The sequence below is a fragment of the Rhea pennata genome, chromosome 15 (genome assembly GCF_028389875.1).
Source record: "Rhea pennata isolate bPtePen1 chromosome 15, bPtePen1.pri, whole genome shotgun sequence".
NCBI lineage: Eukaryota > Metazoa > Chordata > Aves > Rheiformes > Rheidae > Rhea > Rhea pennata.
Window position 1 is genome coordinate 9,470,912 of NC_084677.1, and position 19,541 is coordinate 9,490,452.

Sequence of the window (19,541 nt, forward strand, 5' to 3'; positions counted from 1 at the left end):
GGGCAGCCCCGCGCCCGCCGCCGCCGCGCCCCATGGGGGTCGAGAGCTTCTGCAGCGTCGACGCCGCCGAGCCCTTCTGGGTGAGCCGCGGGGGTCGCGCCGGGCGGCGGCGGCAGCCTCCCGGCCCGCTGCCCGCAGCGCTGCTCTGCCCGCGTCCCTGGGCCGCCGGTGCGGCGGGGAGCGGGGGGGGGCACACGGCAGCGCGGGAGCCGCGGGGCAGGCGGGGAGCGCTGCGCGCTGCTCGGGGGGGGGGGCAGCGCGAGCGGCCCCGGTAGCCGCCGCGCGGCCCGGCGGGGCGCTGCGCCGCGCCGCCCTGCGGGAGCGGCCACGCGCGCGGCTCGCAGCCCGGCGGCTCCGCGCCGCTGCGCAGCGGGGGGTTCGCCGCTCCGGGAGCGCTGCAGCCCCGTCGGCAGGGCTCGCGGCCGCGGGGAGCCGGCGGGAGCTTTCTTCGGGCCGAGGGGGTTCAGCGGGACGGGTGCGTGCGTGCGTGTGTGTGTGTGGGGGGGGGAGTTGGGGGTGAAAAGATCGCGTGTGGATTTTCTTCCGCCATTCAAACAACTTACCGGCTGTTTATCAGATATTTGCCAAATAGTGTTGAGCTAATGAGCTAGCTTGCTAGTTCAGAGGAAGAAAACAAAAAAAAGCGTAACAGATACTACTGTACTATCCGTCTCCATAACTGTTAAAATATTACTCAGCAAATATTTCAAGAATCATTAGAAACTTAAGATACTTGGCTTTTTTTCGGCCAATCTAACGCTTCAAAGTTTGCCCTGAATCCACTGCATAATGAAATCTGTGTGTCTTTCACTGAAAAAAAACACTGACCTGGCTTCATGTAGGGACCTTGTTCCTGTACGTATTATACTCGATCTGCAAGCAAATATTTCTGTTTTGGAGCTGAATCAATTAGAAACAGATCCATGTGGACAGTACCTGTTTTATTCTTTCCATCTGCTGTTTTTTCTTGTAACTTAATACATCACAATTACAAAAAGAGAACCTGTTGTACTCTTCTAATATTATGTGCTCTGTTAAGCCACTTACATTGCTTGTGTTTATATCCTTTTCCGGTTGGGTTTTCTGCACTCTCAAGACTGGCTAAATCATGAGCTTGCGTTCATTCTTTCTTTTTCTTTTTTTTTTCTTTTTTTCAGAGCTTTAGGCAATACTTATTTTGAGAATTATGCTCATGGAAAGACTGACTTGAGAGAATAGTACTTTTGTGGAAAAGAGTAAGTTGCCAGTGTAGTGACTTGTGGAGATGTAACATCAGGTAAACGGAAGAACTAAAATTATGGCATTTGAAGCTACTATTTTGTCTAGTATTCCTAGGTAGGTTGGTAGGTTCTTTTATTACGAAAGTACTTAAAATTATTGTATATAATATAGTCATTTCTGTTACATGCAGTAGTAACCACATACCACAATCGATTTTTTTTCCCCAGTTGCACTGGTTTCCAATAATATAGATGGTTTTGCGATGTGTCATCCTTCTCCAAACCATGTGGAGTCTGCCTTTCATTTATTCTAGAAAATGATCCTGCGGGTGTGGTTGTTGCCTTCTGGATTTTTCCAGTCCTACAAGAGAACAGTTCTGAACTTCAGATGGTGCCAGGCATGTCTGGGAAGATCTTTTCCTTGTTGAACATGTTGTTGTTAATGTGTCCTCTTCTCGGGCATCTGCTTTATTATTGCTTTGTTCCCAGTGGTAGTAAGGCTAGCAGTGCTAGATTTGCTTGTCTCTATCACCTGTGTGTGTGTGCTGCTGTTCTTCCTGTTTTGTGTACTGCTGTCTTCTGCTTTCAGAGCTGGCCGGTGCTTAGATACCCAGTGGAATGTGTAAGTGCATTCTTGTGGCAAACTGCGGTCAGGTTTGGTGAGAGCTTGGGCCTTGCTAGGGGAGGAGTGGGGTTTCCGAGTACTGGCAAACCCAGTTAGCCTGTTAGATTCAAGCAGAGATGTTCTCTTTCAAGCATGTGCCAGGTTTGGGACAACTCGGTTTCGAATTGTGGGGAAAAAGTTTTGCAGGTGGAAAAGACTAACTGCACCCTTAATGCTAATCTTCTTAAGTTTTGTTGGCTAGGTTTTTTTCTTCCTTGCACACCCAGGGAATGTTATTGATGAAAGTTCTTGTCTGAAGATTAAGCAAACTGATTTTATTTAATACCCCTTCTGAAAGTTCAAACAGCTCAGGCCAGTTTGCTATTTTGTTCTTCGCTCTTCTCTGTCCTCGACCCCCCTCCAATTTTTTTTAACTAGTTCCTGTGCCCCCACCCTATTAACTTTCCCTGCAATCAGATTTGTTTACAGAGCTTAACTGTTTCTTGCATCCCTGTGAACCAGACTCCCTTTTGGAAGGGTACCGTTTCATCCTTGCTCTGCCTAGCATCACTGAGTATCTCAGAAAAGTGTCTTGTCCGTAATACAAACATGTAGCTGTGTAAGATAATGTTACTATTAACTAACAGCTTTTAATAATAATAATAAAAAAAGCCTTAAGAAGCTAGAGGATTTTGGGTAACATTTTGCACTACTAATTGCCTTTCAGTTCAGTTACTTTAACAGTTTGCCTGAACTGAAAAACTTGACCTGAAAGTACTGAGATAGCTTTGCCTGGAGTATTGCTAGTGTATGAGTGCAGTCAACCTTGCTTCAGTACCGGGGGGTGGGGGGGGGGAAGGATGAGGAACTTTTTCATTTTCATATTCCAGGATAATAATCAAGGCAGACCTAGAACTTGCTAGATGCTTTGACCTGCTGACCTAGCTGTATGCATATATGCACTCTCACGTAATCAGTGGTCTCAGTGCAGTTAGATGTTGACATAGCTACAGTCTATTGTTCTTTCTCTCTCGTGAATAGAGTTTTGGGGTAACTTTAGTTTTTCAAAGTTTGTAAGCTATGGAATATCACATTTAAAGAAGTTTTTTACATTTGAAGTTGTTAAAGGGAGAGAAGGTTAAGAATTTTTGTGATGTTTAGAATTATCAAGACTGACCCACAATAGGACTTTTAGGAAAAAGAAGTAGGAGATATGAAGACTAACAGCCAAATAAAACTATGTAGTCCCTCAGTGCCAAGAGCTCTTTCAGGTTTTAGTTGGAGTCTCAATTATTCATTATAAAATGTTTGCAAGTCAAATAGAATCTGAATCGTTGAGGTTCTTGTTTGTACTTACGGAATGTGAAGGAGCTAGCTTATGTTTATCTAAATTCCTACTATGACCTTCACAGGCAAAGGCATTGTGTTCTTTTAAAAAATTAATTTAGATAGAAGTAATTTCTAATTCTTCTTTACCTTTGTGGGAACTTCTTGGAAACTCAAGATTCTTCTTCATGTTTTGTGAATTGGGCTTTTGGTTGTGAAAGAAAGATTGAAAGCAACTGACTTCATCCCCTTGGAGGAAAAAAGCATGTTTCGTCTACTCTGTTCTGTTTTGAAAACTAGTGTCCTATAATGAATAGAGCTGTGTTTGCCAGTGTTAGTCCAGGCCTGTTTCTTTCCTGTTCATACAGAAAAGCTTTTGTGGATCCTCTTTGCTATTAGTAAAGAAAATGAATCCAAAGACAGTTTTGAATTTAACACTTAGCTTCTTCATATGGAACCAAACTTTAGGAGCTAGATAAACTGGAGGAGAAAAGATGAGGCAGAGCCTTGCACATAAAAGCCAGGAATGAACTTTGTGTGATTGGACTCTGCTTTCCTTGCTACTGTATAGAGTTCTACCAGACGTTCTCAGATATGTTTTGTCTTTCTTAGTATAATGGATTTTCTTGAATGTTTAACCAAATACATTGTGTTAGGATGTGGGTTGGCACTGTTGTAGTGAGGGGAGATCCATCAACCTTTCTCAGCTGATTGTAGACGAGTTAGTATTTTCTGAGACTATAATGTGACTTGATACGATTTATTAGGGAAAACATGTTTTATGTTCTTTAATTATAATGATTAACTGACACTTGCAAAATAATATTGTGTGAGGTATACAGGTATTATGGTTATGAGGACACTGGGAGGGAAAGGACACTGGTAGTTTCCTGAAATAGAGTTCCAAAGGAAAAACAGACCTTTAATGTAAGGAGTAGTTCAGTGTTCTGGATGTCGTGGCTCATACTCTCATGCATTAAGTAAGCAACAAATTAGAACATCTCTGGGAACACTGCAGCTTTTTGTACTTGTAATGTGTGTACAGCATGTATACTTAAATATAAACTGAACAACTTATTAAAAAGTAGATCCATCTGCTTTATCAGATAATATACTTTTATAAACAGCAATAGCTAGTAAGTACGGCAAGAGTGTGCCATAGGTTATTGATGTTGCACTGTTAAATGCAAAATTACTGGGTTCAAAATTGCTGCATAAATGCCATTGTGGGCAAGGAGACAGAGTGATAGGATAGGAGGCTTGAATCAAATGTGCGCCTGGTATCTAACTGGGTTCTTATGCTTTTAATCTGTAAGTTTATTTCCCCTTTTCAAAAACATAGAAATCAGTGGGAGGTTAGCAGTATGTCTGAGCAAACAACAAACATTTTACAGAAGGGTAAAGTAGCTGTAATAAAGCAGTATAGCAGATACATTACACAAGTGAGTCTCTGAGCCCTTTCCAAAGGAGATCAGTATATATATGTAAGTTAAAAAAAAAAAAAAAAAATCTAGGAGAGAGATATTGTCTTAATTGATTGAAATCCAGAAGGTAGAAATGTTTCATTTAGCTAGAGGCACTCAGTTTCTATAAAATGGTGTTTCAAGATTTTGCTTAATTTAGGTAGTAATACAGAGTAATACAGGACTTCCTGTTTCTTTGTTTTGTTTTGTTATGCCCATTATCATCATTGTCTGCCTATGTGGGCTTTTCTTAGTGGTGTTAAAAGACACAATCTGTGCCTTTAAGGAATTATTGTCTAGTTTTCATTGTAGGTTGATTGACACTTCCAGTGGGATTGTGAGAGCTAGGGAGGTAGTTTCTGCAGCTGTGAGTGTGTTTGGTGTATAATAAAAGCTAGGCTCTTATTTCCTTTAGCTGTAATGGTATTGAGTTTGTGAATGTGTTTGTGACAAGCTGGGTGTTAAGAGTTTTAACGAGCATGCAGACCCAGACCATAAACCTATTTATTTACTTACCTGGGAAGGTCACATGCAGACAGAATTTGCAACAGAGGATCAGAGCATTAGATAGAAAAATCTTTATACAAGCGAGTGCCTTTAGTGTAATTTTCAGTTGATTGTCACATTCCTATGACTTGGTGGTGGCTGTTGTGATGGGTGGGGTGTATGTTAAAAGTCAGAGGCTGCAGGATTTGTGTGGGATTGAAACAGGCTACTCCTGAGCTTTCTCTCATTTAAACTCGTGTAACATCTTTTTGCTAGTGGTCATCCAAACAAGGTTTTGAATTTGCATAGAAATTAAATCATCTTATTCCTGTTTATTCAGAAGTAGATCAGGTTAGGGAAAGTATGAAAAAATTAAGCCCAGTACTTTCTTGGTGAAGGCTTTTGTTAACAGAGGACCTGTAGCTCTAGAGCTGTCAGTTTTGAACAACCTTCAAACATTTATGTTGAAAATTTAAACAAGCGGGGAAAAAATTACAAAAAAGCCTGAGTAACTTGTTCTGTCCCATGTAATTACAATGCAGTTTATGTTGAAGCCCTGTGCTGTACTCAGACTATGTTAAGGTTAACCTGGGTTGCACTGAAGTCATTCTGGGTCACATCTCTAAAAAGCCTAGCGCAGGGGACTGACCTTTTGCTTACTTTTAATAAAGTTGGAATTCCTTGCCTTACTTTTTTGTCACTATTTCCATCTCTGATAGCTTTGAATACAGTTTATCTCAACTTAAACTGTAATCTTAATCTCTTTGTTGGTTTTTTACACAGGTGTTTCAATCTTGCCACAGTGATTTGAAACTTGGTACATTAGCTGTTGCATTATTAAGGAAAAACACTGTTTTCAGTACCAGGGAAAAAAAAAAGATTAAAAGCAAGAATCTATTTCCTGTATTCTTTTGAGTAACAGTGATTTCAGATAAAAAAATTTATGGAAGGATAAAAGCTATACTTTTGGTTCTAAAAATATAGATGTTATATGATACTCTGTCACACAGCCAAATGTTGTCTCATGGTACTTGTAAACATGACAGGATATGGAAATCCTACCACTGCAGAAAGAGGCTATATATTTTAATTTTGCAAGTACCAATGAAATCTAGTATACATTTCTCTGACATAAAAAAAATTTCCCCAGTTGAGAGGCTTTTAGCCTCTTGGATTAAAGAGATCAGGTCTGTGAATTCCGTAAGGGCAGATGCTCCTTTCCTTGGTAGTTTGTTGGCATCCCCTTCTCTTAGGCTAAAGGGAACCAAAGGCAAGACATGCTTTTCCTTGCCATGTTACATTTTTGCTCTTTCAGCTGATGCAGTGCTCTCTGTTATTGGGATATGGGGAGGAGGAATTTTGAATGCTCACAAAAAGTTTTGAAGATTGATGCTTGGGATTTTGACAAAGAACTGCAGACCTCTGATTAAAGTTCAGGACTAGGTATTGGAAAGTAGAGGCTTTATTCTTGACTGTTTTATTAATGAGGCAGATGTGTGTTAAGTAAGTCATTGCTTTTGGTATCTTTTTCACTAAGTCTTATTTATATTTATATAAATGATTTAAGATTCTTTAGTGTCACTGTTTCTTTTATAATGTGATTTTAAATTGTTCTCCTTTTTCTCTGAGAATCTTGCCCTGTGACAACATTGAGAGACTACAGGAATTAAGTGTAAGCTTCAGAATTCCTTGGAAACAAAGAAGGAAGAGGAGGCTTGGTCTTTTCCTCCAACTGAAGTCTGGATCTGGACATGTGTTTTTTGAGAGACTGTTTGGGTGAGAAGGCTTGCTTGTGAATGACTTAAAGCTTTTTATTCAGACACAAGACTTCTTATGCTGCAATTGCAGTGTTATATTGTTCTAGTTTTTACTAAACAATATTATCTCTTTCTTGCTTCCCTGACTGCTGTTGAGCATCTTAACCAATGAACTTGGACTTAAAAAGCAGTTTTTGTTCCATTCATGACTTCACAAAGAAAAATATTTTGAGTTCTCACTGTTTTCCCAAACAACAACACTCTTGTATCAAATAAGAAAAAACAATCAAATACTAGATTTGGTTCTCTTGTAGTAAAAATATGGATTTTTTTGTGGGTGTCTCATGCTGGGAGAGTTTGAGATCTGAATCTAATTCCTACCTGCCAATTCTGTACTTAACCTTGATGTTTCTCATTTCACTTCTGTGGCGGAAGAAGAACAAACAGGCAGAAACATATTAAGCTAATCTGGCTGTTACTGGTCTCAAGAAATGTCTGAAAACTTTGATGTACAGCTGCCTACTGTGTGGTCAGATGTGACCATGAACAGAAGTCCTGAGGTTTTTTCTCAAATCAGTGGCCTAGCATGCTACATGTTCGTTCATTCCACCGCTCGTGATAAGCGGTGTAGTCCTTGTAGATGTGCAGTTGTGTCACTTCTTCCTGTAGAAGTAGTATTTGGAGGTCTGGGAATAAGTCAAGTATGTGGTTATGTGGCTTTTGTTTTTTACTAGAATGCTCTTCTTGTCTATTTTACAAATCAAATCACTTCTGGCTTTCTTTCATTATGCATAGGGAGTAGCTGTTCAGAAGGTATTATTATAAAATATGTACGAGTATCTTAAAGTTTTCTTATACTTCCCTATTTGCAGACTACACCCTAACCTTAGATGACAGAGTAAACTAATAAATCATTAATTCCATATAGTTAGAATGGTTCTTCAGAGGAACTGGGAATATATTGAAAGCTTTCTTTAAATGCAACATGAGGTAATTTTGTGTGCCTCACAGAAGAGGTAGCATTTTATCAGTGCATTCTGCATTAATATGACAGGTAATTGGCTAGTTTGGTAACAACATAGATTTCTTAATTTCAGTTTATCTGAAAACAATCTGTAGTTAATGATTGCATTTTATTTGGCTATGTAAAGTCAATGGTTTCAGTTTTTCCTCCAGCCAAGGGTTTTTCAGTTGCAAGGAGGAGATCCATATCACAGCTCACAGCAGAGTTCAGTACATTTTGGGCAACTGTCTTTATTAAGAAAAAAAAAATCCAAAGTCTCATGGTAGTGCGTTGTGTGCTGCTGTCAGGGGTATTGTTATTTTCTGCTCCTTATTTACATGGATGTTGCTGTGCATACAGGAGAGCTGCAGTTGCAATTTCAGTGTTAGCTGTGGGTGTTTCTGCTGCTTTTTGTGGGAGTTCTTGAGTATTGGTAGTACAAGAATTTGTTGCGTGTTTCATCAGCATGTTGCCTCTTGTGATTTAGCCTGAATAGTAAGCACAGCAGACCAAATGTTACATCGGTAGAGCTCTTGTGTGGTAATGCTTTTTCTAGGCTCCTTTCTAAATATGTTCTCTTAGAGGAATGTTAAAATTCAGTGTACTTTTCATGAGCAGAGTTCGAAGTCTGAGTGATAGAATAAAGATGCTGTATTTATAGTGCTTTGAGAACATTGCCAAATAAATTTTAATAAACTTAAAAGTTTTGAAGAAAAAAAGAATCTGAATAACCTTGAAGAGCTCTTTTAAGTTCATCAAAAATTTGCAAAATCTAAAATTGGGATCACTTGAGTTTGTTCTTTTCCCTAATTTTCTGTGTTGTTGACAGTAAGTGTCAGCATTTATAATCTGTTTTTACTATTATTTTTGCTGGAGAGTGATTGTATCAGGTAAGGTCTGCATTTTCAGAGTTTCTTTAAACTAGCTTTAAAGGGAATTATTCTTCACCCCCTGTTGTCCATAGGTGTCCATTGTCTTTTGACACTGTACACTCTGCCAGATCAGGAAAATATCTGGGGAGAAGCAGGCAGTAAATTTGCTGTCCCAAATAGCGTAGGCTTAAGGCGGATGCCCCAGTGACAGACTGAGGGAGAATATTTGGGTTAGGATTGTACAGTTGCTACTTCGGGGGACCTCTTGGTATGAAATTTAGAGCTTTCAGGTTGTGGGACTTTCTGTTTCAGTGAGAAAGTGGTGATACTATTACAATGAAAGTTGTCAGCAGATGTAACAGTGTTAGTGCTAGAAATAGCTAATTACTTACATTCTGCTAAATATAAATATTGCCTTAAATGAAAAATGTTTTTGATTGTTGTTTGGAAGATAAGATTTAGAAACCGTATCCTGATACTGCAAAAGTGTGTTTTATGGGTGTTTTCCTTCCCCCCGCCCCGCAGGAGATGCAGAAACAGTGAGTATACACTAGTGTCAGTGTCAAGCTCCATTTGCAGGAGTAAATGTTGATCTTTAATATTAAATTCCAAGGTGGCCTTCTAACTGGTTTTTATGTAGGTGTATAGTAATGCTTAAGTCATTTTTAAGTCTGAGCTAGGTTCATACAGGTAGATTCAGCAGCATAGTTGGCAGCATGCACTTCTGCCATGCTTGTGCACAGCAGGCTTGAAACTGAGTGGTTTTGGTCTCTCCAGTTCTGCTACTGAGAACTTTAAAATGTGATGTGGATCAAATAGGATTATTGATATGAGAACAGGCAGCTGGTGGCTGCTCACTTAACAGCCATTACTGCTTGCTGGAGTGGAGGCTGCCAACAGTGAAGCCCCATCCAGTGTCAAATACGGCTATTCTGAAATTAGGTATGCTGAAGGTATATAGCTTCCCTGTATATACCTGTATATAGCCTCCTTCCCTCGATAAAGACAGAATAATTGATGTTTTGTGTTGTAACTCTTTGTCTTACAGAATTACTGCCAATGTTTTTCTTAACTGTTCCTGAAATTTTAGACAAGAATGAATATAACTTGTTCTTTATTTTCCTAAGGTTTATGCACTACTAAATAAGTGGTTTACCTGTGAATAGATCCATGTGATTCTGAGAACATCAAGCATTTATTTTGCTAGTTTTGGAGGTAGAGGGTTTTACCTCAAATATGAATAGAAGGCATTTTTGTGACTTGGAAAACAATGTCATTGGGCACAAAACCTGTCATTTGTCTGTTTGGAGACTACTCCTGACCTTGTTAAAAACTTGGAGTGGTATTTTTGCAACCACAGTGCTGGAAATGAAAATGAAAGCTTTCTAGAATAAAAATTAAGAAATGGGTCAGACAACTTTAAAAATACCCATTTGTCATTCTGGGAAACTTTAAAATTGCCCAGGAATTAAAAAAAAAAAATCAAAGAAGAAAACCCAACAAACTATTTAACATCTCAGAAATTGCCTTTCTGGACAGTAAAGATTTTAGGACAGAGTAAAACAAAACTAGCAGCAGATATGTCCCGTCCCTGTGTCTGCTGAGAAGGAACAAGGATGACTCAGTGATTCTGCTGATTTGTTCATGTGGATTCCTGCAGCCATGGCTTAAACTACAGGCTGCTTCCAGGGTATACTGTCTAAAAGCTATAGCCCGAACTTCCAAAATTTATCCCCTCCTCCCCTTTTTTTAAAAATCATTTTATACATCTGACATTCACAGGCAAACAGAAAATCTCTATGCAGAATGCAGTTTAAGATTCTTCCTACCAAACCTGAGTCCTTACTATTCAGATGAGACCAGCAAGCAATGTAAGTCCATGGTTTTGGACTGCTGCATGGCAGGAGGCTGCTAGTTCATGTAGCCATTCAATGAACATTTGGATTTCAATCACTTTATGTGCTCTTGAAACTTGGAAGTGTTAGGTGCTTCCATCAGAGTGAAAAGTTAGGCGTTGCCAATACTTGAGATGTAAATACGCGATAGCTTATTGCTTTAATAGAACATGCTAAAATGGTGTTCGTAATACTTGAATCAGAGCAAATAAAGTCCACTAATTTTGCAAATTAATGTCGATTAAACACAAAGGTCTGCTTTAGTGACTGTTTCTGCATTGACTTTTAAAGAATGTTGATTTGTGCTGAAAAAATAAAACTATGAAAGTGGGATTACGTAAAGCAAAGGAGAAGCGTGTCTTTTAACGGCAGAACTGGTCTGGACTTGTGTAGCTGAGTGTCGTAATTCGAGTGTGTTTTCACGTTGGCCTCTTGATGAGGTTGGCACGTTTTACCACTGGGACTGAGCCTTGTAAAGCAGTGGTACCACAACGGCAGAGTTCAGGGTATGCCTTTCCATTGCAACACATCCCTGAATCTGAGGTCTCCTTGACTTTGTACGTGGAGGTTGCCACCGTTTCAGGTGGGATGGGGTCCTTGCAGACAGGCCTCAACGGGGAGATGCGCTGTGGTGGTGGACGGCTCATTCGCCCCATGGGAGAGGCCCCTGAAACATGCCCAGTGCAGGTCTTGCATTTGCCCATGGCTCTCTGCGCATCTGTGCCTGCGCCGCACATGGGCATAGCCAAAGAGAGCTGTTCCTGGGGAGTCAACAGGAAAAAATACCGCATAAATGTCATGGCTGCCTTTTCACGTGTGCTTTACCCAACTTCTGCTGCATGAAGTGAATGTAAAATGGAGCAGGCTTCTGCCCGTTAGCCCTTTGTCTGTGTAGAGGAGAAAAATGTATTTAAGATCAACAGAAAACTCCTATTGAGAGCAGCAGCATCTGGATCAAATCCTGGCAGAGTGCAGAACAAAATACACTGTTGTAGAAGGGAACATGCTGATGTTGCTACAGCTGCTAAATTCTAGCAGTCTTCTTACCCCAAATTTGCCCAGTTGTCCTGATTTTGTTGTTAACCCTGAGATACATTTGCATTGTCCTCTATTGCAAGTTATTTGGCGATATCTTGGCAAGAAAGATGAACGTGAAGGTCAGATGAACTGAAGAGAGCACACAATTTTAGCGTATCCAGCTGCCAGCGTGCAAAGCGGTCGTGTGTACGGCGCTTCTTCCTTTTGGTTGTCATGAGGCCATGACACCTGCATCAGCGCCTCCCTCTTTGTAGCCACTTGGCTAAGTCATTTGCAGCAAGCGTTTAAGAACAGCAACAGAAGTGAGGTGGTAACTGTCTTGAGCAGCATGTAGATCTCTAGAATTGCTGTTTAGTAAATAAGATTGTATCAAAGCTCTCTTTTTTAATTCCTTTTTTCTTTTTTTTTTAAGCTGATTAAATCCTGTCAGTTTGATTATATAATCATATTAACTGTCTTAATTTGTGAATTGTAAACTGCTCTGCAGAGTCAGGAGACTTTTCTCCTGTCTGTTGCGCTGCGCTGCAGCGGAGCAGCTGGGACTCAGCAGCCCACAGTGCTTGTGTGGTGGCTAGATGTAAGGGTGACTCAGCTGAAATGAGCAGCACGCACAGGCGCCATGCACTCGCCCGCAGGCCTTACTTGACCCCTGCGTAGATCCTCTATGCACGTAATCGGGGTGTGTGTATGTGTGCTCCAGCTGTGTGGGTTTTTAATTTGCTTCAGTGTTTTGTAAATCCCTAGAAATATTTGGGTTTACTGATTTATTTAAATTGGTTGTATTAAGCTCAGGGAGAGGGGATTTTGTTTGTTTTGTTTTGTTAGCTAGCAAATTAAGAGAGAAGAATTTTGGAGCACTCTGGAGTTATAGGAGAAAAATAGTTATCTATGTGCACCATGCACGTCATCTGCTATCTCTGAGAAAGAAGCCTCAAAGAAGACAAAATGACGAGAAAGTGGGGAAGGAAAATATTTTTGTTTACATTTTCAAAAGAAGAATTTTTTTTTTTGCTTGTTTTTAAGGGTAGACATTATCACCTTTATTTAAAAAAAAACATGGTCAAGTTTGAGGGGGAAACTACTTGATGATAAAATAACAACTGGTCAGCATTGAGTTGAAATACTTGCAAGCTATAGCTGCTGGGGTTTTTTATTATGCTTTCTTAAACTGCATTTTCCTCTCTTTATAATTGTGTTTGAAGCTTTCTGTTTAATTAGTGGGAGCTAGAGTGGAGGAGGAGAGATGCATGGAGACCCTGCAGGCAAGGCTCTGCTTCCAGCTCTGGCACCGCTGCCGAGGAAGCAGATCTGGCTCGGTTTGCTCATGTGTAAAATGCGGCACTTGTTTTTGTGACTGGCTCAGGCAGGCTTAGTGGCTGCTGGTATGTTCCAGTAGCTGTACTGGTGGTGTGAGGGTAAGCTGGGTGACCCTCTGAAACACAACACGCACTTCGCAGCTGAAGACAACGTTAATTAACACGCCTTCGGGCATGGGATTTCTCATCCCGGCTGCCTGGCTCTCAAACCCAATGCTTGTGAGCTGTGCTTCAGCTGTTTAATGCCACAACCTGTTTGCGACTGTGGTTTCTGTATATTGCATCATTTTGTTGGAGAGCCAGAAATCTCTAGCACTTGAGAGGAAACTTGTGATAATTTCACAGCAAAGGCAGTAATTTACTATCACAGTGTTGAATTATTTTACAAAAGGAATTGATAAATTGGTAAAACTTCCCAGAACATACTTCCCTAATTCAAGGCAATCATGAATATGATACGGAATATGGTATGGTACAGAATATGGTATGAAAGTTCATTTTACTAAGTAGGCTGTTATAAATAGTCCCTGTACCAGTAATGGAAATGACGATCACATTTTGATTTCTGTAAACGTCAGTTTTGTTTAGAAATGCATAGTGGCTTTTCTTATTTTCAAGAATCACATTGAGAGAAATAGGGAAACAGTGAGTTATATTAACTTAGATCTTCCTCTTGTTGAGTAAGAAACAGGGCCACGAGGGCGAGCCACTCCTGCTTAGGTCTGCATGCTGTTCTGGTGGGTTGCTGGAAAGTCTCAGCTGGATTTGCTGCAGAAAATTTCAGTGCTCTGAAGATACTTTACAGTGTAGTGATGCTGTCTCATGCAGTTGGTTTTTACTTCTTGCCAGATAACTCTACCACTCTTTAATTTTAGGATGGAGTATATCTGGGTGTTTTTTATACATACATGCACACATTGGTTTTGATAGGAGACAATTAGTGTTGTTTTTCTCTGCAACGATAATGTGAAAATCCTCAGTTAGTACTGTTAAAAATCCCAGTACACTATTTGAGCAAGTTGTCTGTAATGGTAGCTGTTGTATAACCAACACAATCAACACTAATGCCTTCTTGTGAAGGTTTAAAACTTGAGCTATACAAAGTGCAATAAAATTAGGTACATAATAAAACAGAGCCAGTTTAATGCAAGTGTAAGTGAATATCTGGTAAGGTACAGAATAAGACAGTCGCTATTTATTTTTTTAAGTACTTAAGTACCATGTGCGGGGGTGGTTGTGTGTGGCTTTTGTTTATTGTTTTTGTTTTGTTTTGTTTTTTCCTTTCCCTCCCTTTAACTCAATCCATTTCTTTTCCCCAGGACTGGAATCTGACATGGCACACAGAAAATCCAGACTTTACCCCATGCTTTCAGAACACAGTCCTGGTTTGGATTCCTTGCATCTACCTTTGGGTCTGCTTCCCAGTCTACTTACTATACCTTCGTTATCATGACCGGGGATACATCCAAATGTCACACCTCAACAAAGCCAAAACGGTCTGTGATGTCTTAAAATCATGATCTTTTAAATGTCTCTGAGGGGTTTGAGTCTATTTTCAGCTATATTTTGGTGGAACTATTTTTGTTGAACTCCATCAAAGCTCGGGCTGCGTGTACAGTTCAGTTGTAATCTGCTTGTTGTACTTGTGATTTTTGAAGTCTTGTGTTTTTTTGTTGCCCTTCTATTCTATTAATAAGTTTTCTGAAACTTATTCTGGCATGTCAAAAAAGTATGCAAATCCTTTGTAACACGGTTGGAGAGGACCACTTTGAGTCAACTAAATCTTGAAGTAACAAAAAGACTTCATTATCCTGTCAACTTCCTAAAATATACAGCACAGACTTCTAGAGTCAATGCAGATGTTCTATTCCATTTCTGTTGTGAAGTTGGTACTCAGTGTGTTCTTATTTGTTTTTCTGTAGAATAACTAGAAATTTTTAAGAAGGAATTTAATAGCTAGCTTGGTGTATTGGAGAGTGTCTTTTTAATCTGCTATTCAGGAATGAAATTCACCAATTACCTGCTGCTTGATACACTGAATTGCATAGTACTAAGAATTAATATGTTTTTTTAAAAAAATTTCTAATGGGGATCTACTAGGTAAAACAAAACTACTCTTCTTCCAAAGATGTTATTACTAAGTAGGATTGCCCAAAAGAGGTGATCTGATTATGACTCCTCTTACACTAACTCATTACATTTGGTGTTTGTGTGTGTGTTATGCTGCCTATTTTGCCTTTTCAGACTGCATGAACTGATGTATAAAATGTACTTTCATATTCCAGGCTTTGGGGTTAATACTGTGGATAGTCTGCTGGGCAGACCTTTTCTACTCTTTCTGGGAAAGAAGTCAAAATATCTTTCGAGCTCCATTTTTTCTTGTTAGCCCTACAATCTTGGGTATAACAATGGTAAGTTCTGTTACAGCTTTTGGTGATTTAAAGCTTTGAAAGAACAACATGAATCTTATTGTTATGCACAGAGCTGTAATTCTTAAAGGTCCAGTCTTTATTCACAAACTTAATTTGGTTGAACTGCGAAGTGATGTCTGCTGTTTTTATTTTATTTTAATGTATAATAGAGAAAAACACCCAAACTTATCTTTGCTGCGTGTGTTGCATGGCAGCGTGTAAATTGATGCTGATTATCTTGCTTTATTTTGGCAGAAATTAATTTAAGAACTTGACTCAAGCATTGGGTGGAGGAGTCAAGTCAGGAAGACTGATTAAGCCTAGATAATACAAATCATACTTACTGAATTTAATAAAAGACTGTTGAAGGTTTTTTATATATCTCATTGCAAACTTGTATTGCATGTAACAAATCTTTAGTGCGTGTTTTCATCCAAGTTGTTTGATGGTATGGTGGAAGGTGTTAAATGCTGCATGAGGCACCAAGGTGTCCCCAGCTAATTCTTTCTGCTTAAATGTGTGGATGTGGTCGACTTCCATCTTAGTATCACGTCAACCTCCATTTCAAGGAAAGAGACTTGTGATTCATTCATTGGTAGTTGCTTTACGTTTATTGCAGATTTGGAATAGTAGCAGTAAAATACGTTTTAAAAAACAAAATCAGACAAATCCTGAAAGATACAGACAATGCAAGACCTCTCCATTAATTTGTGATCATTTAATGATGTAAGTGTGGAGCTTTTATCAGACTGATGAAGAATGCATGTTGCAGTGACCAAATGAGATTACTAAGTACCAGTTCCCTAACGTCTCTGAAAACAGTCAAAATTCAGTATTAGAGTAATGTTTGGTCAGTATTGGTTCGAGTTGTGACTTCTTATGTTGTAGGAAGATTGTTTTAAAAGTAGTAGTCAGGAAATACTTAGGAAGGATAAAATGTCATTTTATATATATATATATATATATATATATATATATATATATGTATATATTTTTTTTGACAAAAAGGCCCCGAAAAGCCTTTTATTAATGTGGTGATTTGCTTTCATGTATTATATGTCCCTATTCCTTTTTCCATCCATTTCCAATTCTTTACTATTCCAGATGATTTCCAATTTAAACTTCCTTTTGAATTACACTTTTACAAGACAAGATACACTGAAAATATCCGTGTGTTAGAATGCCTGGAAGATACCAGATTTGAAATGCCAAATAAATACACTTTAACATATTACCTTGTATATGTATATAATATATGTCATTGTAGAATATAAACCTTGTGAATATATTTTTATCTTCTTTGTCCACAGTTGCTTGCCACATTTTTAATACAATATGAAAGAATAAAAGGAGTCCAGTCCTCAGGTGTAATGATGATTTTCTGGTTCATCTCATTGTCATGTGCCACAGTAATTTTTAGATCCAAAATAATACATGCCTTAAATATGGTAAGTGATTGTTAACCTCATTCAGTTGAAAATAATCCCAAATACTACAATAATAGAGTATTTGCTTGCCAGTTATATCAGCTGTCAATGTGAGATGCCAAGTCAGTTAATGATCCATTCAGTGTACTTTTATTGCTGAGTTATAAAACCAAAATGAGCAAAACTTAACGACCCTTGTTTTTCAACTTTTGAAATGCTAATGAAATTCATAATGACGTTGCTGTAGCAACAGTTGCCAAGAAAGTTTTGCTAGTTATTCCAGAAAGGGGATATTTCTACTTGAACACAAAAGTTTTACAGTGTTTGATATGAAACTGTTCTGGGAGATTACATCGTCTTCCTGTTGATTATACAGTGGATTTCCTGAAACACTAGCTTTGATTGTAATTTGGTCTCATGTATCTGCTGAGACAAAATGAAAGTGCACCAGTGAAATAATTTTTTTTAAGCCAGTCAATTTTATAGTAAAACCTCAAATATCAGTTCAGTTGTGGAGCTGCCTGAAAATGGCATATCACTTTTTGTTGAAACCTTTAAGTCATGTTGTGAATTTTTTAGAACTTTTTACCTTTTTAAAAAATCTTTAGATAGACTTTTTTTTTTTTTTGACTGCTCTGTGTGTGTGTGTGTATGTCCACCTCTGTGCTTTCGTTTCTGTGAGTTAAGCTTTATGTATCACCCCAGTCTAAACGATGAGGGAACCTCTGGAGTTAGAACACAGCAAATTGTAACCTAAGTTTTGCTCCTCTGATTCTTACTTTCTGTGTACGTGGTAATTAACTACTTTGCACTGGATGCTCTTTGCTATCCAGTGTATAAATGACCTGCTGTTGTGCAGCCCACCATGATTTCAAGTTGGTTCATATTATGTTAGTATGAACTGTGTTGTAAAGAACACTTTTGTACAGCAGAGGCTTATGCATTTGTGTTCGTTGAGGGACTGACTGAAAATACTAAGTTAGAGGACTCCATTTGTGACATCTTTCATCTTCTTTGCTCTCTCTCTTCTCTTTTTGTTTACAAGAATAGACATTGACCCTAATTTGCCTAGTGGTGAACAGTGTTTTACCAGAGCTGATTACAGGTCTTCCTTGCTGAAGAAGCCAGATGTTTTCTTACAGGGCTGCTTGCTGGTGCGTGCTTCAGTTTGATCAGCAACTCACAGTCCACCTGTTACTAGGTTGACAGTAATATTAACCTAATGTGTAGAGCTTAAATTATGGATCTGCTTTATGTTTAGTAGTAACATGCAGTTTCAGAGAAATTCCTCAAGCCTTCTAATTAGAATATTACCTTCTTTCATAGGACACTGAAGTGGATGCATTTCGTTATGCGACCTTCTGCAGCTACTTTGTCTTGTTACTTGTACAACTCATACTGTGCTGCTTTCCAGAACGACCACCTTTGTTTTCTGAAACAGTAAATGATCCTGTAAGTGCTCAGCGTATGCTGAATGTCTGGTATTATACCTGAAATGTTCTACATAATGGAATATAGGGCCCTATTCTCCCAGGTGCCAAATAATTCAGATCTTACTGACTTGAGTCTGCAGTAGAGTGTTCTTTCTGTTCTTTATTTGTTGGAGCAGGAGATGAAGCCTGTAACATGCAAAACACTGTGGGCTATCTTTGAGAGAGGGGAAATACTGTTTCAGTCATTCTTGAGTAGCATTCCTGGAGGTAATTTCATACATTAATAGTTAGCAGTGCTTCTGGCAATTGGTGGGAAAGACTGATTTGAAACACTGTCCATCCTCACTCCCCCCCCCCCCCCCCCGGCCAGGTACCATCCAGTAGGCAGTAAACTCATAATGATGTTTGTTCCCTTCCTGCAGAAGATGGGGCAAAGTCTACATCTGGAGAACTTGTGAATTTGCCTAGCTGCACTTGACTTTTCATATGTACCTCTTGCACTGAGCAATGATTTAGCTAGTTAAATTTAAAGAGCTGTATCAACCACAGAAATAGCAGTTACAGAGTGGTCCTGATGTAGAAATTTGATCTTTATCTGGTGGTGATCTTTTGTGCATGTTCTTAATAATATATAATTAAGATAAAGAAAGTCTGAAACGTGTGAGGGGGACTTTGTGTGTCTTTGTTCCAAAGTACTGTAACCAGTTACACTTACTGACTCTACAGCCACCTTCCTCTTCAGTGCCCAACAGGCCACTGATGCTCTGCATTACCACTGCAGACTGTCTGCACGTTGTATGCCTGGAGAGAAAAAGTTTACTGCTGAGTCTTTGGATTCTTTTAATCTCTCTGTTCTTTTCATCTCATTCAGGGATGAAATGTATTTGAATGGATACTGTGGATTTGTGGAAACCTTTTCTGCTTTGATCACAGTCAAAATAATTACAAGATGCTCTAAGCACACTGATTTGTTTTTGTGTTCTATGTCTGTGAAACAGGGCAGAGAAAATACAAACTTTTTTTTTGCAGGTGGTGTGGGTTTTTTGAATGTTTTAATACAAAATATACAATATAAATACAAAAAAGTAAATAATTACACTCTTTATAAAAATTCTTATTTCCTTCTGAGAAGCATTTTCAAAACAAAAACATAAAGTTTAAGTTTTTTAGCTTAAATAAACAATATCTTTTAGCTTAAGTAAAACAAATTTCTGAGACATAGATGCTGTTTGTACAAATCAATTAATGTGTTGTTTCTTGTTTTTACTTTGCTTGCTTCATGTAAGTCCA

General features: G+C 38.9%; 1 protein-coding gene across 2 annotated transcripts in view; it reads left to right on the forward strand.

The window, feature by feature from the left end:
• The window catches only part of ABCC1 (ATP binding cassette subfamily C member 1 (ABCC1 blood group)), a 56,471-nt gene continuing 36,930 nt past the window's right edge, over nt 1-19,541 (forward strand). The window contains exons 1-5 of one of the 2 annotated variants that reach the window (XM_062587848.1): nt 1-80; nt 14,300-14,476; nt 15,266-15,391; nt 16,702-16,839; nt 18,145-18,270. In XM_062587848.1, coding sequence (XP_062443832.1) covers nt 33-80; nt 14,300-14,476; nt 15,266-15,391; nt 16,702-16,839; nt 18,145-18,270 — 615 coding nt within the window. In that variant the 5' untranslated portion in view covers nt 1-32. Of the gene's footprint in view, nt 81-6,779; nt 6,876-14,299; nt 14,477-15,265; nt 15,392-16,701; nt 16,840-18,144; nt 18,271-19,541 lie in introns of those variants that run through there. The other variant, XM_062587849.1, reaches the window with a different exon arrangement.